Raw genomic sequence first — 27861 nt, 5'->3', positions numbered from 1 at the left:
ATCATTATTAAGTTAATTTATATAATGACTCTAAATTAAGGATATAATTGTTATAATATAATCTTGAAGTCATTGAAATTCTATAAGATGAAAAGGAATATGTTGCAAAAGTCTTGCTACTGAAATCACACACGAGAGAAACTAAAACTCAATAAATATAATTTATTTCTTTCTATAACTAAATAATTACGTACCCACAAATTTATAAAAATAACAATATTTTCTATTGTGATCTTCTTTGAATCCTAATTATTACATATTTTAAATCATGTTATTTTATAAAATATCGAATTACTTGTAGCATTTTGATATATTATAATACTCTGGTAATATTTTCGTCCTCACAATTATTTTTTAAAAAAACTATCCAATTGTGTGATTAAGTATTTTACTAATTAAGAAAACTTATCAATAAGATATGTTTAACATGCCATTCGATTATACTAATTATAAAGTAAAAAATATATGATATAAATTATATTTTTAAATATACATTATTATGTTTATATCTTGACTTTGGGTCGGGCTTACCACGGGCCTTATGAAACTAGTTTATATAGAGAGATATAGATAATCAATAATAATAATAATAATAACTTTAAGGATATTTAAATCATTTTAACAACAAAAAAGGCTTAACATCACTTGTTTACCAAACACATCAACAATTTTTTTTCAGTTCCAACACTTCTATCCAAACACTTTATCTGCTTAATTTATAAGCACTTATTTTAAGCTTTAATCAGTTAAGCTAAAAAGCTATTTTTTAATCTTATCCAAACAGGCTCTATATCAATCCCTTTTTTTTAAAAAAAAATCTTCAAAATTGCTTCAAATTGAATCCAACTAGTACGCTTCTGTCCAAAAATACTTATCCACTATTAGTTTGTTATATATATATATATATATATATTAATAAATAATAAAAATAATTATATTATATTATTTTTTAAATATAAAAATTTAATACATTAAAATATATATTGCGTGATGAATGATATTAATAATAAAAATAAAATAAATAATAACTAAAAATATTAGTACTATTAAACATTTATTTTTAACATTTAATGCGCTTCCTCGATCGAAGTTATTGTTGATGTAGAACACGTGATGTATAAACAATTTTGAGAGCGATATATATAAGCACGACAAAACCGAGGCTACATCTAATCACCGTTGGATCTGAAACCCCTCAACCATTTTAATCCGTCCGATAAACCCTGAACATCTTATCCTCTCGAACTTCACCTACTGCTATTCCTTTTACCTTTTTTTCGCCTCTCCAGAAATTAAGGCACCGAAACAACAAGAAGAAGAAAAAAAGTTGCTCTCCTTTTCTCTCTTTTTCACTATAGTAACAATACCCTTTTTTACGCTCACCATCTTCATCATCCTCATCCAATTATACTGGTACTTTTTTCTCCCTTTTTGGTCACTTGTTTTACTGTTTTTTTTAGTTCTTGATAAATGTTTTAATGGGTAATTTGAGCTCTCTATTATGATCTGGGTTAATTGTGGTTATTTCAGTTTCTGGGTTTTAATCTTTAATAAAAGTTGTAGTCTGGGCTTTATTATGATCTAGGTTAACTGGGGTTAATTCAGTTTACTGGGGCTTTGTTTTTTTATAAAAGTTTCAACGATTAATCTAAGCTTTATTATGATCTGGGTTAACTGTGGTTAATGAAGATTCTGGGTTTTAGTCCTTTTTGAAGTCTTTTGGGTGTTAGGGTTTAGTGATTCTAGTTGTGTAGTTTAAGTTGCTGTGAGATCTCATTTTACTAAGGTTAATTGGGTTTTGTTTTGTTAATTAATATTAAAGAGAATACTGATGTGTAGTGTTATTTATTGTATGATCTTGTAATTTATTGTATGATCTTATTTTACTATTGTTAATTGGGTTTCTGGGTTTTAGCTTATTTGACTGGAGTTAAAGAGAGTACTGATGTTAGTCTAAGCTATGGTAAGATCTTATTTTAATATGGTTAATTGGGTTTTTGGGTTTTACTTCGTCTGGTTTCTATAGGGGTCTGAATAGATGATGTTGTCCTTTGGGGTGTGTTGGCCGGACTCTTCAAAAATGTTAATGGGCGTGTGCCGGATTCTCCATAAGTAGTGTAATTTTGAAGAATCCTACATGGGTGCGGCATCAAAAGTGAAGAGTCTACGCATCTTAGCCTTTGGGTGCTTGGGTTTTTTCGCCTTGATTGTTGTTTGCTGCTGATTTGTAATTCTTGAAAAATAGTTCTATTGGGTATTATTCTGAGCTCTATTTTAAAATCTCACTGTAGTTAACTGTTTTCTTTGGGGTTTAATCAATTTTTATTGCATTATCTGTCGGAATAGATAATTTGTTTTTTTTGGATGCTAGGGATATTTTCTTAACTGCTGTTAGTTTCATTATCCTGCTGTCTTCTACTGTTATTGTTTGTCTGATAATATTTTTTCATGATCCTTTCTTTTAATGTTTGTTGTTGATTTTCTTTTATGAATCTAGGTTTTGTTGAGGTTTATTTATGATGGAAAATGGGGAGGAAGTATCAGGCAAGACTCGGATAGAGGGGATAGAGGAGAGTAATGGTGTAGTAGATGAGATTGTTGAAGTGCGGCCCAAGGATAAGGCATCTGTCATGTCACATGTATCGAAGGAATCGGAAGGGGATGAAGTATTTGAGGAGGCAATAGAGCCAGAGACTCCTGTTGCTGGTGTTGAGGATGGAGTTGTTAGTGAGGTGAGAAATGATGGCAATTCTGGGGATGTTGATTGTTCTCTTGAGGACGGTGGGAACTCTGAGTCAAGGAATGATGTTGAGAACTTTGAGGAAGCAGTTGAAGCTTTGCATGAGATACAACATGCCGATGATGAGTCTAATCAGAAGGAAGATGTTAGCTTGAAAGAGGTGCCTTCAGTTGAGAAAGAAAGTTTACATGAAATCACCGCAACGGATGAAACAGAAGCGGTTGAGAAGAATATCATAGTGGAGAAGGGTAAAGATGACATGACTGAGGTTGCAGATCTGGGTGCTGCTATAGAAACTGAAACTTCAGTAAATCAGGATGAAAGGAAAGATAATAAATCAGGTGAACCAGCTGAACTTGAGAATGGAGTTTTCGATCATGTGAACTTGGGAGAAACTCAAAGCCATGATGATGCAAAGGAAACAAATTCTGATCTACAGGATCAAGAAGTTCATGGAAAATTGGATCCTCAGGATGCTAATGAGGCGAAAGGGGGTAATAATGTTCTGCCGAACCATGTTCATTCTTACAAAGATGCTTTGCTGCATGTTGAAAAGAATGTTGATGTCATTGGAACATCTGCTGTTCAGCCTTTTGGGCATCAGCACGCTGCTGGCGTCCACAACAATGTCTCAGTTAGTTCTGGTAGTTCTGGCGCTCTGCTGAAAGATGAAGGAGATACTGAATTGGAAGGCGTGCATTCCGTTCATCGCAAACCTTTGAATTTTGATGTTAAGGATGAAGAGCAGAAAGATATCTCCCCTAATGATGCTTCCACAAATGTTCAGCTCAATGAGAGCTTGAACCCAAGTGATGAACTCAAAGAAGAAGCAGGGCCTAGTCCCGAACAAATTAATGGTTATAATATGAAAGAAGAGCGGATAGATTTAGAAAGAACAATGCCTAGTCCAGTAGCAGTTAATGGTAGGGATAAGGATGAGGAGCAGCCGATAGATGGAGTAAAAGAAGTGCATACTCCAGAACCAGTTAACGGAAGTCAGAAGGATAAAGAGCAGCAGATAGATGGAGCAAAAACACTTCATAGTCCAGAACCAGTTAACAGAAGTAATAAGGTTGAAGAGCAGCAGATAGATGGAGTAGAAGCAGTGTGTAGTGCAGAACCAGTTAACAATAGTAAGAAGGATGAAGAGCAGCCGTTAGATGGTGAAAAAGCAGTGTGTAGTCCAGAACCAGTCAACGGTAATAACAAGGATGAACTGCCAATAGATGGTCCAGGAAATTTGAAATCAAACGAGTCCCCTACTATGGGACCAGGAAATTTGAATGACAGGACCAATGAGCAGAAAAATGTTCCTGTTTCTGGCACTTCAGCTTCTGAGAACCATACTGGAGATGATGAATTGTCTAAATCATCGGAAACGCTGCTGTCTAACAATCATGAGATGGTCCCCGAGGTTTCTCAAGATGCTGCAAGTGTTGGAGTTGATAAAGATTTGAAGGGAATGGTAAAGTCAGTTGTTGCAGAGGATCTGAAACAAAGTGCTTCTAGGGTTGGGGAACCAGAAACCAAATCTGCAATGGAGAACTCATCATCTTCTAGTGCATCTGCAACTCGGACACCGACACCTGCTCGACCTGCAGGCCTTGGTCGTGCTGCCCCGCTATTGGAACCTGCTCCCCGAGTGGTTCAGCAGCCTCGTGTAAATGGAACAGCACCTCCTGCACAAAACCAGCTTGTTGAAGAATCCACAAATGGAGAGGCTGATGAATATGATGAGACTCGTGAGAAGCTCCAGATGATAAGAGTCAAGTTTTTGCGTCTAGCTCATAGGAATGGACAAACTCCTCATAATGTGGTTGTTGCCCAAGTCTTGTATAGATTGGGATTGGCTGAACAGCTACGGGGGAGAACTGGAGGTCGTGTTGGTGCTTTTAGTTTTGATCGTGCAAGTGCAATGGCTGAGCAACTTGAGGCAGCTGGACAAGAACCCCTGGACTTCTCTTGCACAATAATGGTTCTTGGAAAAACTGGTGTCGGTAAAAGTGCGACCATAAATTCGATATTTGATGAAGTTAAGTTTGTCACTGATGCTTTCCAGATAGGGACAAAAAAGGTTCAGGATGTTGTTGGGACTGTGCAGGGAATCAAGGTTCGGGTAATTGACACTCCTGGGCTTCTGCCTTCCTGGTCAGACCAGCGCCAGAATGAGAAGATCCTTCATTCTGTCAAACGATTTATTAAGAAGACACCCCCAGATATTGTTCTGTATCTTGACAGGTTGGATATGCAGAGCAGAGATAATGGTGATATGCCATTGTTGAGGACAATTACTGAAATTTTTGGACCATCAATATGGTTTAATGCCATAGTTGTTCTGACTCATGCTGCATCTGCTCCACCTGAAGGCCCCAATGGTACTGTAACAAGCTATGACATGTTTGTAACTCAGCGATCTCATGTTGTCCAGCAAGCAATACGCCAGGCTGCTGGTGATATGCGCCTTATGAATCCTGTTTCACTAGTTGAGAATCACTCGGCATGCAGGACTAATAGGGCTGGGCAGAGGGTGTTGCCTAATGGACAGGTTTGGAGGCCTCACTTGTTACTTCTATCATTTGCATCAAAAATTTTGGCTGAAGCGAACACATTGCTTAAATTACAAGATAGTAGCCAACCAGGACAGCCTTTTGCCACTAGAACAAGATCCCCTCCTTTACCTTTCCTGCTGTCGTCCCTTCTACAGTCCAGGCCACAGGTTAAACTACCAGAAGAGCAATTTGATGATGGGGATGAGGCTTTTGATGATGCTACTGATGAATCTTCAGAGTCAGAAGATGAATCAGAATATGATCAACTGCCACCTTTCAAACGTTTGACCAAAGCTCAGCTGGCAAAGTTGTCCAAAGAGCAGAAGAAGGCGTACAATGATGAGTTGGAATACAGGGAAAAACTTTTTATGAAAAAGCAATTGAAGGAAGAGAGGAAGAGGCGGAAGATGATGAAGAAAATGCAAGCTGCAGCTGAAAATTTACCACCAACTTATCCCGGTGAAAATGTAGATGAGGAGACTGGTGGTGCAGCATCAGTGCCAGTACCCATGCCAGACTTGGCGTTACCTGCTTCATTTGATTCTGATAATCCAACTCATAGATATCGATATCTCGATTCTTCAAATCAGTGGCTTGTGAGGCCTGTTCTAGAACCTAACGGTTGGGACCATGATGTTGGTTATGAGGGCATCAATGTAGAAAGGTTGTTTGTTGTTAAAGACAAGATCCCTATATCTTTGTCCAGTCAGGTTTCAAAGGACAAAAAGGACATCAATCTTCAAATGGAAATTGCAGGTTCAGTGAAGCATGGGAATGGAAAAGCAACTTCTTTGGGTTTTGATATGCAGTCAGTTGGTAAAGACCTAGCTTATACTCTTCGCAGTGAGACCAGATTCTGCAATTATAGGAAGAATAAGGCGACAGCTGGTCTTGCAGTGACTCTCTTAGGTGATGTCATGACAGGTGGGGTGAAAGTCGAGGACAAATTGACTTTTAATAAACGGGGCTCGTTGGTTGTGTCCGGGGGAGCCATGTTTGGCCGTGGTGATGTTGCTTATGGTGGCAGTTTGGAAATGACGTTGCGAGACAAAGATCATCCTCTTGGTCGTTTCCTCTCGACCTTGGGGCTCTCGGTTATGGATTGGCATGGAGACCTTGCTATCGGATGCAATTCACAGACACAGATACCTATTGGACGATACGCAAACTTGATTGGCCGTGTCAACATTAACAATAAAGGGTCTGGACAAGTCAGTATTCGTCTGAACAGTTCAGAACAGCTTCAGATTGCTTTGATAAGCTTAATTCCACTTGTCCAAAAGCTGCTTAGCTACTCTCAACCAGCGCAATTTGGATGATAATGAAAACTAAGGCCAGGCAACGTACCATACAGCCATTCAGTGACTTACAAATCACTTCTATAGTGGCCATTAGATGATCAGCATCACTGGACGTGAGTTTTTTTTTTTAACTAGTTTCTTCTCATCTATAGAATCCATGGACTTTAGTGGTTGCTGTTACTTCTCGTGAGCATTTTATGAAGTTGTTTCTGAACACTTTTTATGGTGAAAAATATGTTTTTTGTTGGTATTACAATTATTTTCTCCCATGACATACATGGTACTACTTTCTTCTGTTTGCATGGTTTCTCAACTGGATCTGCTGTGGTTCTTGATTTTTCTGTTTGACCATTGATAATTTCATCTGTAGTCCTTGTACCTCATTATGTTTGTAAATGTATTTTTGACTATATACTTGGTCTTCACTGTTAGCACACACTGTATATTTAAAATCTTTGGAAAAAAAATTATGCGCATCAAGAGAATGATGCTGGTCAAAATTTTATGCAACAAAGAAAGCTGTTAGGGGGAAACTACTTAAAGCCCTTTTCCTGTTTCTGTTCCCATAGGAGTGCATGATGTGATCTGTTGGCTGCTTCACAATTCCTGCTCTCACGTCCTTTACCTCTGCTGCGCATTGCACGCCAAAAGTTAAAAGCGCGTGTTTTGTTTTCTGTCTTAATACATCCTTTCCAACCTGATGTGGAACCTCTATTTTGATGTCGGATAAATTCCAAAATTGTTCAAATATTTACTCAATGTCTTACTCTCTGTTGGAGAATGGGGAAGTTGATATTTAAAATTTCTTCAGTTACCTAAAAAATTGTTCACTGTTGTTACGTTAGACTTCCCAATTTGCTTAAGATATCTGTATCAAATAGGCAGATTTGTGGGGGTAAACTATGGAAAAACCTTTTCCTGTTTCTGTTCCCATAAGAGTGCATGATGTGATCTGTTGGCTGCTTCACAATTCCTGCTCTCACGTCCTTTACCTTTGGTGCGCATTTAGATTGAACAAGCCGAGGAATTAGCTGCAGGTTGTACTACTATTAGTTCCGCTACACACCAAGCAATTCAGGTTCCCATCTACTAGTGCTGAAGAATTAGACTACTGAGCATTGATCTACTTGGAGTTGATGCTGGATGGATTTATATGAAGTGTATTGTCGACTGGAAAATGTTCCTATGCTTTTAAGTAGTGCTTGCAATTGTGTTTAAGGAATAGTAATCTTGTATCTAAATGATGCTTCCCATTGTTTGAAGTTGCAATTTAATAGGTTTCTTGTTCTAGCATTGGAATAAATGCTAGTTCAGATTGAATTGCTATATATTTCAGCTTTAAGTGTATATTTGATTCCAAGTTGTTGATATATCTCTTAAATGTGCAGATGCACTTTATTTCTTGTGAAGAAAGGAAGGACTTGCATTATCTGGCTTCACGTGGAAAAAGTGTTTTGCAGATCATCGGACGTCATTTCAGTGTAGCTTAAGAAGAGTAGAGCTTACAGTCGTCTTCAAATTACAATTTTGTCATTTATCATGATGCTGAGATTGGCTGTGCTTGTGAACTTGATCGGGTTATCCTCCTAGACTGAAACTTTTTTAAGTCTTGTTTAGTTAGGTTTTTAAATGTTGGTGATAAAAAATGGGTTAATGATATAGCAAGTAGAGTTGTCTACTATAAAATGGGACTATTATATTATGTCGCTGCAACTGCAAGTGCAAGTGCCATTTTCTGGTCTTCCTTTCCCCAGATAATATCAAACTGCACTTTTGCATTTGTCCTGTGGCGCCATCCTTGTTTAATTTTCCTTGTCTTGGTGTTATTTTACGAAATTCTGGTGGCTTTTGCTTGTATTTTATTACCAAAACATAAGTCCAAGTGGAAGAGCCAAAGCAGAATTATGATCATCTGCAGTCACTTTAGCAGACATGGTGGCCCTCAATTTCCTAGTGCCCATCAAATTATCTGCCTTTCCCTTCTTATCTTTTCTTGGATTGGAACTAGTGGTGATATTGATCCATTACGGTGATATGTTCATCCTTTTCCTGTTGTTGTTTCACCTGTGTCTCCATGTTACCATCAATGGACTACTTTGTCGATTAGTATATAGATTAACTTTTACTGAGTCTTCCATATCAAAGCTGGATTCCCTTCGTCAACTACTTCTTGGACGGAATATCTTAATTTGGTGTGCATCGATTGGTGTGGACAGAGATGGAAGAACGCAAGCGCCCATGAGCACATCATTTTGTGAAGTCTCTGGCGTTCAATAATAAAATTGGGAAATGGTACATGTATAGCAAGAAAGACTAATTGTAAAGTTTTTCCGTGGACACGTCTAATTTCATACAGTTGGCAGTAGCCACATAACAATAAGAGCAATGCTAAAGAACATGCAAGTGGCTGTACTAATCTTTAATAAGAGGACACTCTGGGGTACTAAAAGCTCCTAACATTGTGGGGGATCTTCCTGGTGTACTAAACCTCCTAATATTGCGGGGTTTAAGGTTTATTGTACGTGAGAATCAAGCATCGAGTTCCTGTCTCGGTTATCAATCAACAAGAACAATTTTAATATGCACTTTCAGTAAGCAAGTAGCGACCAATATATAGCTTGAGATTTTGATTTGTCTTAAATCATTCTTCAGATTTGAGCTATTGTGGATGATACGTTCTTCCCCCACGATTATAAACCAAAGGAATGACTTGTTTTATTACATCAGTAGAATACTAATTAGTCAAGTGGAAAAATCAACCTGAGGGGGAGGTAACCGGGGGACAATTTGAGACTTACGATTCGAAGACCAAGTCCGAGACTACTAGATAGATCATAACATGAACATGTATGAATATCAAAAATTCATTCCTCTCAATTCATGGAACTACGCTTATTATTCCCCAAAAAGCAAAATATGTACAAGCTCAACTCAATAATGAAGTATTACAAGATTATACTCTAACAATAACAAGTGTATCGTTAGAAAAATAAGTCTTAGCAGTAGCAACACCCTTGGCAAGCCTAAATACTCCGGATCCACCAATAATTGACAACTCTCTATATTCCTGCGATTCAGCGACCCGGCCCATTACACTCACAGTACTGCCATTATAAGGCCCATCAATGAACACAAAATTGAAGTTGAAAAACAGGGCCAACTCACTCATTGATGGCGATCCATGGATTCCCTGGGCTCGGCCCACTTCTTTAGAATTGGGATCCGGCCCAATAGTCAACGGGTTATCGAACATTCTCAACATGCCAAAGAATGTAGGCGACTGAGATGTAATATTGGCTTGGGCAATTATAGGACCTGTTTGGTTATCTCCTCCAAATATTTCATGAAAATAGAAGTGAAGTTTGGTGGTATTTTGCTTTGCATAGGGGGGATTTTTGAACCATTTTCAACTGCTTTTGGGCTTTTATCTATTGTTGCTGTAGCCATTGTTAATAGTAATAACAAGGTTATTAATCGAATGGCTATTTGTATTTGCTTCTCCATAGAAAATAGGAATTGTTAGGAAATGATTTGAATTTAGAAGGAAGAAAGATTTTATAGACAGTAGTTGAAAGTTATTTTATTTAATTTTATTTGTACTATTGTATTGTATAAGCAGGTTGTCAGCCTCGTGGCTTCAACTACTAATAGCCGTTAGGGTGTCCCAATTAATTTAATTATACTCCTACTAGATATGCTTTTCTATTTTCATTCACGATAGAGTTATCAAACACATTTGTTTTTATTAATATATATATATGGTGAATTAGGTTCTGGTCCCTCAGTTAGTGGTTCGTCCATTATTCCTACTTATCCTAAACTAGTGTACTTGTCCGTGCTTCTCGCAGTCTGAAATTTTTTTTTACACAAATATAAAAATTTTAAATTTATTGAAAAATAAAAAATACAAAAAGAAATTGATAATAAGCAAAATAAAAGGTATCGACATTAGTTTCTACATTTACTTTAAAATATAATTTTCTACCAAAGAAATAAAAATTTAAAATTAAATTAAAAAATAAAAATAACTAACACAATATTTAAAAGTCTTTCTTTCTTCAAGCCAGACAAAAGCATTATTATAATACCATCAAGATTATAACAATTTTACTTCTTCAAATATGAAATGAGAGGATGATCCTCGACAGTGGACATAATTCTCCGATTTTTTGTCCACATCCACTCCCATAAGTTGATCACCGAAATAAAGATAGAAAATAACGGGCAAAGAGAACCCCTTTATTCTGAATTAAAAAAATTCAAAATTAATCAAATCTCCTCAAGTAGGATTCGAAATTATGACCAATCGATTAACAATCGTCTGCTCTATCACTGAGCTATTGAGAAATAACCGGAGATTCTATCCCATAAAGTTCAATTCCCGTTCTAAATTCATGACCAATGTGAGCTCGAAGTTTTCTTCGTAACTGTGGTTTAATTCCTCACATGACTCATTTGAGTTTCACGAGTCTTCTTCTTTGGATCAAACTTAAACATGAATATAATATCACAAAAAATATAACAATATTACTATTTCAAATATGGAATGAGAAGACGACCTTAAATAGGAACATTTTTTTTTTTGGTTTCCCATTCAGCGTTCGGTGTCCGCATTGGAGCCCCGACTAATTCAGATCGCGCGTTGCAAGGCCCATTAAGATGGTAACGCTCCCAACAGAGTTTTCTCTATACCCAAGGTCGAACCCTCGACCGATCTTAATTGGAACTTAATAGATTAAAAAAATTATATATAAACTTATATAGATAATAATGAAGGAATATTATAAGGTACTTCTAAATTTTTAAATCAAACATTCGTGGATTATGAATATGAAAAGAGATGAACGTGAAAATTTCATAGAAAAACAACTAAAGAGAGAGAAATGCAAATGGTATTAGGTGCTATAAGTATGTGATGCTGTTTAAGAAAAATGAATGTTGGTCTTTATTGGTTTTATTGGGTTTTTATTAGGTACATCAAGTAGGTGAAACTTCTTTTTATTTCTTTTCCCTTTATTACTCTAGTTTTTTTTTGTTTAATAATTGTAGGAGTTAACTAAAAAAATGTAAAATGAGATAAAGAAAAAATGTAAATGATAGTCATATAGAGATCAAATATCATAGCACTTTATGTATGTCTAGTTTTAATCGTTCTATATATATAAATAGAAAGAAAATTTGAAATTTTGATTGCTTTAAAAGAAGTCAAAGAACTTTGTTCATTATAAATATATCATAAAATTCAAAAATAAATAAATATTTAATTGTTAAAAGTCAATTTCTGATAAGAAAATAATAATAAAAAAACTATTTGATAAGAAAATTTAAAAAAAACTAAGAGTATAGATATATATTGGCTTTCGTCATGTCGCCTCAACCAAATTGTAGTGAATTGAATGAATAATGAAGTAGTGAAAATAGTAAAAAGGAATGAATCATGCTAAATACCACATTATAACATATACACATGCAAGAACATACATCATCTTATTAAATTTAAAATAAATAAGAAAAATATACTTATCAAATTAAAAATTTAAGAGAGAACATGAATAATTATTTTCCAACTTTACCCTTAAATATTAGTTATTCTGAAATTAAGAGGCACATATATTAAGAAAAATATTAAAGAATTAGTAAAAAATATAGTACTAAAAACATGGGTCGTGGTGCAGTGGATGAGGCTGCTCATCCTTAACCAGAGGTCGAGGGTTCGATCCTGGGTATGGAAAAAACTCTGTTGGGAGCGCTGCCACCTTAATGGGCCCTGCAACGCTCAATCCGAATTAGTCGGGGCTCCAATGCGGGCACCGGACACCGGATGAAAAACAAAAAAAGAAGAAGATATATTACTGAAAGTTAAAAAAGAAAGAAACCAAAGAGATATATATATAAAGAATAGAACTATGAAATGCATGAAATTCATACTTACTGAAAAATGAAGAAATAAATTCAAAGAAGGAAGATAAACTAAAATAAATAACCTTCCACTTGTTTGTTAGCCTCAATACCTTTCTTGAGTTTATATATACTTGAAAGAAAAATAAAGAAGAACAAATTAAAAATATGACAAACAGAGGGCGACACTGAGGCAGTGCAAAACGGGTATAAATAACTACTATTATTCTTGTAGTTTGGGAAATTACAAATTTTATATATTTAAATTTTTGCCCAAAAATCAGATTATAAGAGAAGACAGAAGTTCAAAAAACAAAAAAAAAGTATGTATGTTAATGGAAAGGAGAAAGCAGATAGCATTGGAGAAGACAATAACGTTAGAGTAGAAATAAGAAGAGAAAATATCATGAAATGATCTTGAGGAATAAGAATTGGTTTTTTCAATTAATATTGAAGAAATTAGTGAAAATTAAATGCATTAATTAATATAATTATATTAGTGCATCAATGGTCATAAAAGTATTGGAAGTGGGAACAACTGTTTTTTTTTCAAGAGGAAGAATTCATCAATTAAATAATAAAAAGTGTGATAAATTCGGTGAGGAAGTGGAAGAGTTTGCTGAAGTGAGATAATAATCATGTTGTACATTAAACACATTATATGTAATTTCTAATAATGTAGACATTAATGGAGGATTTTTATTAATTTTAAATAATTTATTAAGCTTAAAATAGGAGAAAATAATTCAAAAAAACCACAAAAAAGATAAATGACATTGGTAGCCTCTCAAGCATGCCACATAGAATTGGTTAACATTCTCCTTTATATATATATATATATATATATATATATATATATTGATTAGTATGGATGAAACAGCAGGTTGAATGTACCACTATTGGTACGTGTTCAATTGAACTCATAATTTTCATTAAAAGTATAAATTTGTGTAAAAATTTATTTAAATTGCAACAAATAATAGACCTGAATCCAAAATATTTGAAACATAATGGGTCCAATGCCAAGAATTTTTAAAAAGTTACATCCATAAATATTGAATGACAGTTGAATTTTTTTTAAATAGAAATGAAGCTTGCTCAACCTGTATTTTTCTTTAAATGATCTTATTGAAATTCATAAAAGATAAATGGACGATGCTGTTATTTTGATTTTGACTAGGTAAAGTTATTTTTATTCTTTTACAAGAAATTCGTTCTTCTTCATTCTATTAACACAAAAAGTCAACAAGTAGCTGATCACCAGACCCAACTAAGAAATTATTCATATTAAGAAATTATTGGTTCTAGCATCATCATTCTGCACACACATTCGACATTAATTAAATTGGTAGTTGTACTTGCAAAAACTAACGTTGAAAGCAACACGATGATTCCATCCTTCTCGACATGTTATCTTTTTCTAATATTTGCCTTATTATGGAACTCAAGATCTTTATATGACAAATGTAATAAAATTGCCTGAATAATATCTCCATTAAAGCACAATACCTAAAGAAATATAAGAGAAATAAAAAGGTGAATACCGAAAACTAAAAAGAAAAGAAGAAATCAAACATATGTGACAATTGTAACATTGTAGCCAACAATTGCATCACCATTAGCTTTGATCGAATAAGTTTGAGCAATAGCATAACCTCGGGCCAACCGGAAAAGACCGGTCCCACCAACGATAGCCATCTCACGAACCGGGTTCAATGCCGGGTTCAAGCTCAATAGGCTAAATGAACTCCCTTGGTAGATACCATCTGTGAACCCATAGCTAATGACCATGATAAGGCCTAAATCAGTTTGACCAGCTGACCCATACATTCCACGGGCTCGACCTACTTGCTTTGAAGTTGGGTCAGGTCCTATAGTAAGTGGATCATCAATCATGAACAAAGACCCAAATAAGGAACCCGAATTGTTGGTTCCATTAGCTTGTGCGATCTGGATTGCACTTGGGTTTGATCCACTAAGTTTGTCGTGGAAGTAGAATTGAAGAGTAGTTACCACTTCTTTGCCCGTGTCAACTCTCTTGGCCCACGACTCTTGGTCTTGCCCTTGAGCCACCCATGCTGGTGTCGTCACCAACATTAATATGACAAGGACAACAACTCTTCCCATGATCTCGCGTGTACTGTAGTGCATAGGAAAGAAGAAGAAGGAATCACTAATAAGGGGAAGGCAAAGAAAAAAAAAAGAGAGAGCAATATACCGAAATGAGCTATCAATCTACTAAGCACTTGTTGGCTTTTGCAATACCAAAATCAAATAAAGATATGTTGAGGGTTTGGTGCTTTTTATAAACAGAGTTGTTGAGTAGATTAGCTATAAATAACTCGTTGGCATGTAAACAAATCAACCAAGCTACATAACTAACCAACCGAGCTAGCCCCACATAAAAATTAGTAAAAGTTTTTGTTGAATTCTTGAGAGAGAAAAATAAAAAGCACGTAGAATTTTTAAGTAATTGAGTGTGGTGTCATGTTAGGACTTAGGAGCATAAAGTCAATTCAGGAAACTTGTTGTGCATTGGTTGCGTTAGGAAAAAATAATTCAAAGTTGTACGAAATCAAAATTGGTTAGGTGAACAAATTTTCAGTTACAGTCAAAGTAAATTTTGCATTATTATTGGTAAAAATGCTTTTACCTATTTTATATGGTAGAAAACTAGAGAAGTAGCACAGAATCGGAGAGAGCATTCCGTTTGGTTGGAACAAGTTATCTTGAAATTAGTTATTTCATCATATATATGAGGTAATTTATCTAATCACTAAAGCATAAAAGGTGGGATAAATAATTCCTTGACTATATAATACCTCAAACCAAACATGAATAAAATAATTCTACATTTTACCTCATAATCATTATAACTTATGTCTCACACCAAACAATCCCTCATATAATTATTTGATTTTGAATATCTTATTCTCCTTCAAGTTGCCATCACAAATAATACGACAAAAATATTTTTCTATTCCTAATTTCAAAGTTTTAACCATGCGCCAAGTCTCTGTCAACAGTTAAGTATAGCAATTAGCAGGAGTAGGTGTGTGTGTGCGGGGGGGGGGGGGGGGGGGGGTGGGGGGTTGCGGGGGGATACTAGGAGCAGGTGGGATAAAATAAAATAGGTGAATATGTTATTTCCTTAAGACTCATTTTGGTAGTTGTTGTCTATTTAAATGATTAATGGTTATATATGTTTCGTGAAATTTTTATCTTACTCGTTATTTTCTTTTTTTTGTACTATTTCCTTGTCATTTTTACATCTATATTTATGATGGATGTTGAGGCTGATAGTGACGAAATCAGAAATTTTATCAAGATCAAAATTTAATATATATATGAGTAATAATTTTTGAATTTATATATTTTATATAATTTTCTATATGCATAATATATTTTTTGTTGGAGTGTTAGACTGCTCCCCTTCACTATATGTGGCGTCAGGATGTCTTATGACGTAGACGAGTTGGCAATTGTCTATCTTAGTTCAGTAATTTTACTTGCCCATTAACTAGGGGTGGGTGTTCGGTGGTCGGTTTGATTGTTTAATATCGGTTTGATTTATCGATTTTTGGATTGAAAAAAGTGATATCCGTAATCAAATCAAAATAAATTCGGCTTGTTTCGGTTTTTACAAATTTGGTTTGGTTATTTCGGATTTTTATTTCGGTTTGAAATATTAAAGTAGTTAGCTTTCTTTTTCATAACTAAGCATTTAAAATTGATGCTTTTTTTTAGAAAATATATTTTTTTCAAAACTGTTTTTCATTCCCAAATATAAATAACTATAAATAACTCAACATGGATGAAACGAAATGAAATAATCATAAGCTTAGCATAATACATAACGTCATAAATCATTACATATAATATAATCTTGCATAAATAGTCCGTAAAACAGTCCAAAGTCACCAAAATAGTCCATAAAACAGTCCAAAGTCACCAAAATAGTCCATAAAATATTTGAGTCACTAAAACAATCCATAAACAGTCTGTGACGTATGCAAATTTGCTGTTAAATGTTAATTGTGAATGTGAATTACTAAATATTATATAGATATATATAATATAATATTATATTATATATATATTATATATATATAATAAAATATATATATTATTTATTTATTTATAAAATTTCTATTTTTTGATTTAACTGATTTTTTTAAAACCAAAAATCGAACCGAAAAATTAAAATTTTGAAACTACAAATCGAATTCGATCCAAAAAAACAAAAAAATGAAATCAAAATTGAATTTCAATTTAATTTTTTGATTTAAACCAAAATATATCCACCCCTACCCTTAACTATATATTCTGTGTGGATGTCAACAAAAGTATCAAAATCAACAGTAATTGAAATGACACACCAACCACAAGAATCTCATGTAGTTGAGGAATTGACAAAAAGGATTTCAGAGTTCCAAGTTCAGACGTAGGTTCATAAATTAAGGGGATGGCAAAGTTAGCGAATAAAAAATGATCCGCCCAACTCACTCAAGTGCGGGGTGGCTTGTTCGCTTAATTCATTTTTGACTTGTCTTATTCAGCCTATCTAAAAATTAGTTTAAATTAACTTATGAGAAACTTTTTCTATTTTTATAAAAGACATTATTTTCATTGTATATAGCCATAATTAAAAAAGAAAACTTTATTAAGTACTAAATAAATTACCAAGTAGTAAAAAGGATCAAACAAATTAAAACTTAGTAAGAACTTATGAGCAGATTGAGTCATACATGTATTGCTTTATAATCCATTTTAGCCCAACCTTTTAAACGGATCAATTAATACATTTTAACACAACTCAAATTCAGCTCTAAACACCCTTACATATTTAGTGGATGAATGTGCTTAGAACAATCTCAGCGATATATTATTTTCATTAGTTGAATGAGTTAGCCAAATGCTTACTTCATTGTTCCAATTAATCAAATTTTGAACCCTACACGTGTAATATGTAGCATCGAGTTGTTAACATTAAACTACTCCCTTTGTTTAAATAATTGTTCACTTTTGACGTGATACATATTTTAAGAAATAATAAATAAATGAGTAATTTTACTATATTATTTTATGAATATAACAATTTTTTTGTTTTGAAAATATATTGTATTTAATGTCAAGAGTAAAATGGATAAAAATGAATAAATTATTCATTAATTTTATAAAGTGAATAAATATTATTGAATAACCCAAAATAGAAAAATGAGCAAGTAAAAATAAAGTGAGGGAGTACAACTTCACCTTACATATAACATTGCACTTCTTTCTAGAAAAGGTCCAAATGTACCTCTATAATCTATATATATCATCATAAATTGTTCAATGTTATCCTTCTTTTTTCTTTTGGTTCATTTATATTTTTGTAACTTAATTTTCTTGTATTTCTCTTGTCATTAATGGAGCTTTAGTGTGAAATGTGTGGAGTCCAATATTACTCAGAAGCGTTTTTTCGACATTTATCTTATTATGAAGCTCAGGTCTTTCTATGGTAATTAATAACAATGAAATATTAGCTAAGTAATATCTATTAGAAACAGAAAGGTGAGTATCGAAAACTTTGAGTAAGCAAATAGAGTAGTTAATATGAGATTAATTCAATACAATATGTTGTATATACGTTGTTGCACATAAGAGGTGCAATATTTGCATCAACAAATATAACAAAAATGTTTTTCTACTTAACTTTGAAAAGTTAACTTTAACCATATATGATCCAAGCATCCGTCAAGTATATACTAGGAAATAGGTGAAAGGTTTTTTCCTCCAACTTACACGAGGTATTTATAAGATCTTTTTCGTTATTTAACAGTGTAAATAATTATGTTAAATCATTTCCTCATACTCGGACAACTTGGACCAATAATATTTGGTACTATTTAATTCCTTGTCATTTTCATTAATTCTGTATGTGATGAATGGTGGATGTAGACTGTCCTGTGGTTTTATAGGAAATTAGTAGCTTTTGCTTATTTCATGTATGTAAAATAATAAAACTCAAGTAAGTATGATAAATATTTGAATGTGAATCTAATTAATTACTGTATTATATATTATTTTTTTTTTGCCGTATAAACTAATAAATTTCAAATGTTAGATCTGCATCAGCTGAGACTGATGTCTTGTCTGAAAACATGACGACGAGTTGGTGTCTGTGCTTAGTTCATCAATTAACTTCTAAATGCCTACTGTGGATGTCAATAAAAAGCATCCAAAATTAACAGCCAATGAAATGACACGCCAACTGGCCACGAGAATCCCACGTAGGTATATGGATTTTGATATAATTAAGTAGATAAAATATGTTTTGTTTAAAAATTTAAATTTTTAGATGAAATAATCAGGAAGTTTAATATAATTACCTTAATGATACTTTTAAAAGTGAGGTTTATAAGCCGTGAAATTTTTCCTAGGTAAAACTTCACGACTTGCCTCGATGTGAGCTGATTTTTGGTAAAAGCAAGCTGTACCTCTAATGCTAGCTTCTTTAATCGAGAATGCATGGCAAGTATCAATATACGAACATCCAAAAAGTGATACGTCCGTAAGTGTAAGTAAGACGAATAGGAAATAAAAGTTCATGAGTACTATAGAAAAGACAGAAAAAGTGAGCATAAAAAACGATCACATGTGATCGGGTTTTCTGCTTTGGCGACCACAAAACTGACCACAAGCTGTGGTTCGTAAACAGTGGTGCTTTATTTTCTTTAGTCAAAAATCGACCACAAATAGTTGGTTTTTGGAAGGAAATAAAAGACACATAATATATGTTTATATTTTGAAATAATTAGTTGGCAATTTTAAAATATAAAATCCACCACATATGATCGATTTTTTATTATTTTATAAAAAAAAAAATGAAAAAACCAACCATCATCCGTGATCGCTTTTTCTGTTTTTTTCTAGGACGCTAACATTAGCCAAGAAGATGCAGTGAATCCCCTAAATGGATCTCATTACACTTCACGCTCTAAATATTTGATGATTTAATTTATCTTTCTCTAGCAAAAATAAGGAATTTGCACTTTTATTGATTCCTACTGTTAGATGAAAAAGAATTCTTTAATGAAGTTAAGGTCGAACCATTAATAATAAATCTATATAGAAGCATATTGTGTGATACTTAGGGCAGTATATGTGCTTAAATTGCTAATGGGGCAGGCAGGGGGGAGGGAGAGAATCACTAAAATCAGAAGGTTCTTTGATCTTGAAAATCAATATTAATTTAGTGCCAAAATTTTACTTTTGATCATGGTATGTTTATGTCTGCAGAGTTGTGAAGATTAGTTATAATTACTCTTTTGCATGCAAACAAGTCAAGCAGGCTGCACTGCCAACTAATCTGGCGCCTCATAGAAGCTATGTTGAACTCCTTAGAAAAGAAAAAAACATAGAATTTTCATAAAATTGATAGTTTAGTATATAATCTGCAGTACTTCTAGAACCTCAAGTGGTGCAATATTTGCATCACAACAAATATGACAAAAAATATTTTTTTACTCTACCTTTTCAAAGTTATTTTTTAACTATATATGATCCAAGTATCCATCAGTATATACTAGGAAAGAGTGGAAGATAGGTTATTTCCTCCAACTTACACGAGAGACATCTATAGGATCTTTAACGCCATTTCAAATGTAGTAGCTTTTGCTTATACATATATGTATAATAAAAAAACTCTTTAAATGTTGATAACTATTTAATTGTGAATTCAATCAACTATTATATATATAATATTAATTTGAGATCACTGTAGGAACCCATGAACTTTAAATATTAGATCCGATTCAGCTGAGACCGATGTCGTCTTGGCTGAAAATATGAGGAAGAGTTGGTAAGTGTCATCTGTGTTGAGTTAAACAATTTTACTTGCTAATTATATTGTGATGTCAATAAAAGCATCCAAAATTAACTGCCGTTAACATTACACCAACCACGAGAATCCCATGTAGGTATGAATTTTGACAATATTTTGAGAGTCCGTCGATTTTTAACGTTCTTTCAGTAGTGAGCTCCCAAATGTCACCCTCCTTTAGGTTCTTGTTGATTTTAATTTGGAGCAAGTTCTTGGTTTGAACTTAGAGAAGGTGGTTGTTGGTTTGGAAAGCAAGACGAAATTTTTTGAAAACAAAATTAGCCAATCCATGCGCTTAATTAACCATAAATATTCACGAGTTTGAATTTTTAAAAACTCTTAGCAAGTAGCTCTTTCCCATTTAATAGTCCAAACATGCATGACACAAACTTGAATCAATCGGTTCGGTAAATTCAAATAAGAAATACCTGAAGAGAAACAAAAGAAACACATATATTTTTCTAATTGTACATTCTTAGGGCAAAAATGTAGGGAGGGTTTCTAATTAGTGTTGCTTGCTCAAATCCATAGTCAATTTCAATCAATTTAAGCTCTGAGCCTTTCAACCCGCTAAAACAAATGCCAATAGGCACCCCTTTGTCATATGCAGCAGGCACACTAATTGCTGGAAATCCACCAATTGTAAGAACTGCAGCAACACTAGATCCACCAGTCACCAATGCATCCAACTTATATTTTTCTTGTTAATCTTGATAAATTCCTCAAAGCATTCAATTCAGTTTCCCCAATTCCATTTGTTGCTTCAGCTGCTAAAAATATATCTTGACCAAATTCCTTTAGCATCTCCTGAAATGACAAATAGAAGCTGAGTGACTTTTGTGAAATTGACACTTACATAAGTTGAATGACCACCAGTGAAATTAACCCATGACGTACCAGTTCAGGATTTTTTCGATTGAAGATTATTACATCTTCTAATTAAAGACCGAATTGGGGAATCGACGAGCTCTTTTAGATAAACATTTAAGGCTATCTTGAATTCAGCCAACACTGCAATTGCTTCACCACTCAGATTAAAGTCTAAAATTATATCAAGATTTGCTATTCACATTATCTACCAGGACTGCACCTTGTTGCCTGCATTTGAGGAGAGCAGGAAATTGTCGAGATGTACAATTATCTCATTTATAAGGTTAAAATAAAATGGCAAACACACTTCAACATGATATTAAAAATAGGCAGAGATCCCGAATTCAAGTCTCACTGCCACCCGTTATATCTTCACCAAAACTTGAAAGATTAAGTGTACTATCTCAATTCTCAAACGGTTAAACTTTTAGATGAGATAAACGAACAATTTTAACAAAATATGATATCTTCAGCACCAACTGAGTTACCTGAGTGCTTGGAGATGTTTCTCAAAAGTATGAGCCAGGGCATGATTATTAGTGAAGTTGAAGAAGGGCTCCCTCACTATTCCAATTCTCTTGCCCTTAACGCCATCTACTTTAAGCAATTGATTATAACCACCAGGTGGAATGAATTTAGCTGCTGCACCAGTTGCCATAGAGTTTAATATAATTACCTCAATGACACTTTTAAGAACGGAATTTATAAGCCGTGAAATTTCTCCTAGGTAAAACTTCACGACTTGCCTTGATGTAAGCTGGTTTTTGGTAAAAGCAAGCTAAGCATCATCTCCAATGCTAGCTTCTTCGATCGAGAATGCATGGCAAGTATCATTACAATAACATCCAAAAAGACAAAGTGATAAGTCCCTAAATGTAAGTAACACGTATAAGAAATAAAAGATCATGGCGCTAAAATTAGCCAAGAAGATGCAGCGAATCCCCTAAAAATGGATCTCATTGCACTTCATGCTCTAAATATTTGATGATTTAATTTGTTTTTCTCTAGCAAAAAATAAGGAATTTGCACTTTTATTGATTCCTATGTGTTAGATGGAAAAGATTTCTTAAATTAAGTCAAGGTCGAACCATTAAAAATATATATATATATATATATATAAGCTAATTGTGGGATACTTAGGGCAGTATATATACGCTTAAATTGTTAATGGGGCAGGCAGGGGGGGAGGGGGAGAATCACTTAAATCAGAAGATTCTTTGATCTTGAAAATCATTATTTAGTGCCAAAAATTTTACTTTTGATCATGGTATGAGTATGTAAGCCGGGGGCATGCGGCAACTGTCCATTTCTTATATGGAACTTTTCAATGTAAGGTGGTATGGTAACCTTTACATGGACTAACTAGATCCTGTGCCTTATTCTTTCTTGAGTCATTAAACAAAAGGAAATTAATTAAAATTCAGTCATTGGACATACAATCTAATTACCAAGAGATATTTTTTGGACATTTACCTTATTACCATAAAACTCGGGTCTTTCCATAACAGTAATAATGATATTATCTGAATACAATCCCTCACAGGATTAATCCCATAACATATGATTGGGGATTTAAATTTTAGACATATTGTATACACGCTTTTGCACACAGAATTCCAACACAATGGCTGTGAAGTAGAAATCAAACATATGTGACAATAGTGACATTGTATCCAACAATTGCATCACCAGTAGTAGGATTGAGCGAATAAGTTTGAGCCAGTGTTTTTTTAGTACAAGATGAAGAAGGGGGTGTTTATGGGCTGTTTTTTTTTTTTTTTTTTTTTTAAAGTTATAATTACTTTTCAATTATAATTTAACTAGTTAAGAAATATTTTAAACTACTTTTAAATTTAATGCCAAACGTCACTATTTTGTTGGTTATTTTGCCATGGCATCGCTGTTAAGAATTCGTGACCTACTGATTATCTTATTTTCGCCTAACTGTTGCCTATTGATGGAGCGGGTTGCCTGACGTGTTCCACGGAAGCAGTAAAACAGAAAGTAAAGAACACAGTGGATTTTTACGTGGAAAACACCCGGCTCAAAAGGTGTAAAAAACCACGACCTGAACCTCTACAGGATTTAACCCCAACTTTAGTAAATAACTCTGAGCCTCAACAACGACTGATTACAAAACTCTTGTAACCAACAAATAGGAATTATAAACTCTAATCCCTATAACTCAACAATTAGGAATTATAAACTCACACACCTCCCAAGGTATGTGTTCCCAAAGTCTCTGAGTTTTTCCAACTCGAAGACTAGCTCCTAGTTCAGTTTATAACACACTGAGACTAATATTACATCAATAGTTCAAACACAATGAACAACTCTAAAAATCAACGCTAAAAATCTTAGCCGGATTCTGTACCGAGGACCAGGTTCTTCAACGTGTTTCTTCAGTGATTGAGTAGCACTTCGTAAAGTCAATCTGTCGATTGTGCTTTTCTGTTTTTTAAGTGCATGAATTATTCTGACTGCTGCATCTTCTATTTAAGCATAACTCTCCAAAGAGTCATTCTTTATTTCAAACTCCTCCTCTAATCAAAACTCTCATTGCATAGAGTTTTACTTCAAGTGAGACTCCTTCTTCAATTCCAACTCTTGTCTCCTTGGTGTTGTAGTCAAATTCCAATTCTTTAAATCAGCACATATTAATTTATCAGAATCTTTCTCCTCCCACACATAGGACTCTTCAAGATATACTCAGAAGTGAAACTCCTTCTTTACGTAGGAATCCTTTTTTTAACTCAACTTGCTTTCCCTTATCATCAAGTGTTTGAATCAAATTCAACTTGTTCTATTCCCCATGTGATCAGTAAGTTGAAGTTTCCAGTTACATTGAATTAACTCATATCAACTTGTTTCATTCATATTGTCATTCATCAAAACTTCAAGGTTCCAACAAATTTCCCCTTTTTGATAATGATAAACCTCTTGTCTTTGTGCATCCAAATATATTCACCTATAGGCACTAAAGTATAAAACACTAGAATGAAACAAGTTAGTCAATGGGTTATAAACATTACACAACCCTCTTATCTCCCCCCTTTTGGCATCATCGAAAAACCATTTCAATGCAATAATATACTAGCCAAAGTGATTTGTTATGCTATTCATGGCCACTAGGGCTATCACCAAAACAATCAGACAAAGACTTTAGCCAACCTAGTAATGTATTAAAGAGAGCAAAAATATGAGTCAATTTAGCAAAGATAGCCATTCCATTTAACTGACAGAGCATGTTCCACACTAAACCTAAGCTGGTACTGAACAAAGCAAAACAATTGAGCATTAAAAAAATACGATATAAAAGTAGGACATGGCTAAGGATACAAATAGTGAGGAGTTGATGAGGAAGGTGGAACAGGTGATATCAACTGTGTCAATTGATGAATGACTTCAACATTTTCATCCCTCTATCAATCAAGGTCAAGCTTCAAAGTCATGATCCTAACCTTAAAGACCTCTTATTCCATTTCATGACTGTCTTATGCAGCTTCTAGTTCAGAATTTTTTTCTCAAATGAGTCTTAGCCCTCCTTATTGAAACAGGTAGAGCAACATGATTCATTTGTTCAAGAACATCTATTTTTTTATAAGTCAAACCTAATTTAGGACTGAGAAATCCCAAAAAAAAATTACCAATTAGGAACTAAAAGGGAAAGCATATCCCTTTTCATTCTTCAGAAACATATGTTGCATGTGATTGATGATCAAGCTTGACAAATTTATGGTACACAATTGATAGTTTGGTTGAGAAAGAAGAAGGAATTTTTGGTATAATATTGAAAGTTTGGTCAACAATTCATTAGCTTTATTAGACAATGAGAGGATGAAGTGTGAGGAATTGAACAGGTGTGCTCAACTGTTTCAACTTAGACGGCCTATGCTTATGTCAGTGTAGAACATACCTAATAAGAAGAATTTTGTGGTGACGATTGCTTGATTCGAAATAAACGTCGACTTTGTTAAGTTTGATAGTATCATGTTTTACGCCGTGAATCGTTAGGCAAACAACAGGGGGTAGGCAAACTTAGGTATTGACATTGGTGGAATGTTTGAGATATGTGTTGAATGGATTTTTTTTATCGCAATTAAAAAAATGTACTCATTTGGCCGAGGAATGCCCCGAGGTATCTGTATTACTTTATTCGAGGAATATCTTGAGAAAGTTATACTTGAAGACGACGCATGATCAAGTCCTGGAATGTCGGATGGGTAAAGCATTGGAGCTTAGCCTAGGTCTAGTTTAGAATAGGTTTTATATTTTTTCGTATTTTTCTATTTTGGACTGTATAATTAGACTGGACACTAAATTTTACATTGTTTTGTTTTGTTTGCTTGATTGATTGTTTCTTGTGTTTTGTGTGGTTTATACATTCATAGTGTCAAAATTAGCCGATACATTCTATCAAACGACTGTGGTCGAACCACGAAATCGAGGGGTGCCTAACACCTTTCCGCCGGTCAACAGAATTTCTTAGCCGGAATTTCTGTTCTTGAATCAGTTTTAAGAGTCAAAACCATTTTGAAAAAGGATAGCCAAGGGTGACTTGGCACACCCAATTTATGCCAAGTGGCGACTTTGAGTTTTTTGAATATAAAAAGTCCTTTTCGAAACAAATCTTCATTTTGTCACTTTAATAATGAAACCCTTTCGAACTTAAAATATAATCTTTTCGGAGTTAAAAAAGGGGTGTGACAGCTCTGGCGACTCTGCTAGGGATATTTCAGAATTCGAGCTTATTTTGGAGTTGTATCGGCTTAATTTGGCATTATGGGCGTATAAACATTGTTTGTGTTATTGTTTGTTGTTTATTTTATCATTGTTGAGTGCCTACGTGCTATGTGTTTGCAGTTTTTCTCTTATGTGTTACCGCTTTATATCTGGTATCATTTGCATAACTCAAGTCAATTCTTTCTGCAACAAGTTCTGTAGTACACGCTGTCTACACGACCTATAGTTGAGTCACCTTTATTTTTAGGAGGGGAAGCTGTCGACTGATATGGAGTGGGTGGAAAGCTAGTGCAGCCACTATCGACCATATGCTCCCCCAAACAGCCTTGTTTGTGAATCTCAACGTAGGTCAGCCTTTAGGTCATGTTTATTTGTATAATATTGAGATCTAGTGGGACCCACGTGGCCCTTTGTAGGAGACTCACCTCTAAAGTATCCCTACGTGCTAAATGTTGTATCTTTGAGGATAACGAGGTCATTTGACAGACTGATTTGGGCAAAAGCATGAGTTAGAAGCAAAGTGTGTAGGCAAGAAATTGTTGAAAAAAAAAGGAAGAAAAAAGAGTGAAAAAAAAGAGATTTAGTAGTTTTTAGGGTTCTTTATGGCTTTTGTTTTTCACAATTAAAAAAAATATTTTTTTAATTTTTGCACTCATTTCCCAAAAAATAGAAAACGTTAAAAAGATTTTCCTTTTATTTCTTTAGTAAGTATTCACAATTCGAAAACTCCAAATATATTTTTTCCTTTCAATAGGAGCTTTGTACATTTTTATATAACGAAAATATCAAAAAGTTTTTTTCTTTCATAGTTGTTGGTGTTAGTTTCTAATTAAAAATCCAAAAAAGCTTTTATTTTCATCGTCTGTCTTTAGTCGTGTCTCTCAATTCAGGGTTTAGTTTGTCATTTAATCCTTAATTTTCCAATCTGGACGAACTACGAACCCTTGATTCTCCTTTTTCGGGAGTGAGATACGTAGGCAGCCTATTGTGGGTTCGGGGATCTTATTTCAAAAATCCAAAAAAAATATTTTATTCACTCTTCATTTAGAGTAGGTGTTTCATATACATCTTCAAGAGAAAACTACAAAAAGATTTCCTTTAATAGTTTCAAATTTTATTTACGTATGAAATGCAAAATTGAAAATCCAAAATGATTTTTCTTTGATAATCGTAGGTTTCATTTTGTATAGGAATTTTAAAGCTGAAAATTCAAAAAGATTTTCATTAATTCTTTTGACAATTTGTTATTTTCTTCTCCTCGTAAAATTTCAAGAAAAAGAAAAAGAAGAGTTTGATTGGCCATTTTGGCAAGACTTCACAAATTACGCACACCTGATTCTCCCCTCTCGGGGGTGAGATACGTAGGCGCCCTTCTTGGGTTCGGTGATCTTTTCAAGAAAAAAAAAGAGGTTTTGAAAAATTGTTGAACTCTAACACATTTGCTATCTATTATCCAGTTAGTTTAAGGTGGTTGGTTTGTGGCATTTTGGCTGGTCCTCCATATTGCACCAAGTCATAGGGAAAGTTATGGCCAAAAAGGATATCGAGTTTGTTGTCACTAATCAGACAGGGAGTTCGGGAAATGAGAATTTAGGAGCTAATGAAGAGATTCAAAAATTAAGGTAGCAAATGATAGAAATGCAATGAATTTGGGCTAATGTGTTGCCGCCTCCTCCAGTTCCCACTGATAATCTGGAATATCTTTATAGCTTGCCTCCCGTGTCACATTCATAATTTTCTATTTTTGTTGATATGCCACAACATGCATCAGGATCGACTACGGGGCAATAATATCCAACCACTTCCAATGTTCATTTCCTCACTCTCCAATCCAAGACTACCACATACTCGGCTCCATCTGTTGTTCATGCTTTTGCGGTGCCACTCCCACCT

At 34.1% G+C, this 27861-nt stretch overlaps 2 protein-coding genes and 1 pseudogene across 3 annotated transcripts; 1 reads left to right on the top strand and 2 right to left on the bottom strand.

Annotated features, from left to right (window-relative positions):
* Window positions 1-1164: 1164 nt before the first annotated feature.
* LOC107840538 (translocase of chloroplast 120, chloroplastic) lies at window positions 1165-8370 on the top strand. 2 transcript variants are annotated; one of them, XM_016684432.2, is made up of 3 exons: window positions 1165-1413; window positions 2498-6703; window positions 7979-8370. In XM_016684432.2, the coding sequence occupies exon 2, from the start codon at window positions 2517-2519 to the stop codon at window positions 6606-6608; it is 4092 nt and encodes a 1363-aa protein (XP_016539918.2). In that variant the 5' UTR covers window positions 1165-1413; window positions 2498-2516; the 3' UTR covers window positions 6609-6703; window positions 7979-8370. The 2 variants fall into 2 exon arrangements, with proteins under 2 accessions (XP_016539918.2, XP_016539919.2); XM_016684433.2 differs by lacking the exon at window positions 7979-8370 and adding an exon at window positions 7600-7890 and having other exon boundaries at window positions 1182-1413.
* A 1151-nt stretch (window positions 8371-9521) lies between these two features.
* LOC107880035 lies at window positions 9522-10378 on the bottom strand (annotated as a pseudogene).
* A 3577-nt stretch (window positions 10379-13955) lies between these two features.
* On the bottom strand, window positions 13956-15055 carry LOC107840537 (dirigent protein 23). Its single transcript, XM_016684431.2, has 2 exons — window positions 14707-15055; window positions 13956-14628 (listed from the first exon to the last, which is right to left on the bottom strand). Exon 2 carries the CDS (start codon window positions 14613-14615, stop codon window positions 14058-14060), a length of 558 nt encoding a protein of 185 aa, XP_016539917.1. The 5' UTR covers window positions 14616-14628; window positions 14707-15055; the 3' UTR covers window positions 13956-14057.
* Window positions 15056-27861: the final 12806 nt, after the last annotated feature.

This window comes from Capsicum annuum, chromosome 8, assembly GCF_002878395.1.
Source record: "Capsicum annuum cultivar UCD-10X-F1 chromosome 8, UCD10Xv1.1, whole genome shotgun sequence".
NCBI lineage: Eukaryota > Viridiplantae > Streptophyta > Magnoliopsida > Solanales > Solanaceae > Capsicum > Capsicum annuum.
This window is presented reverse-complemented; position numbering and strand designations above follow the sequence as displayed.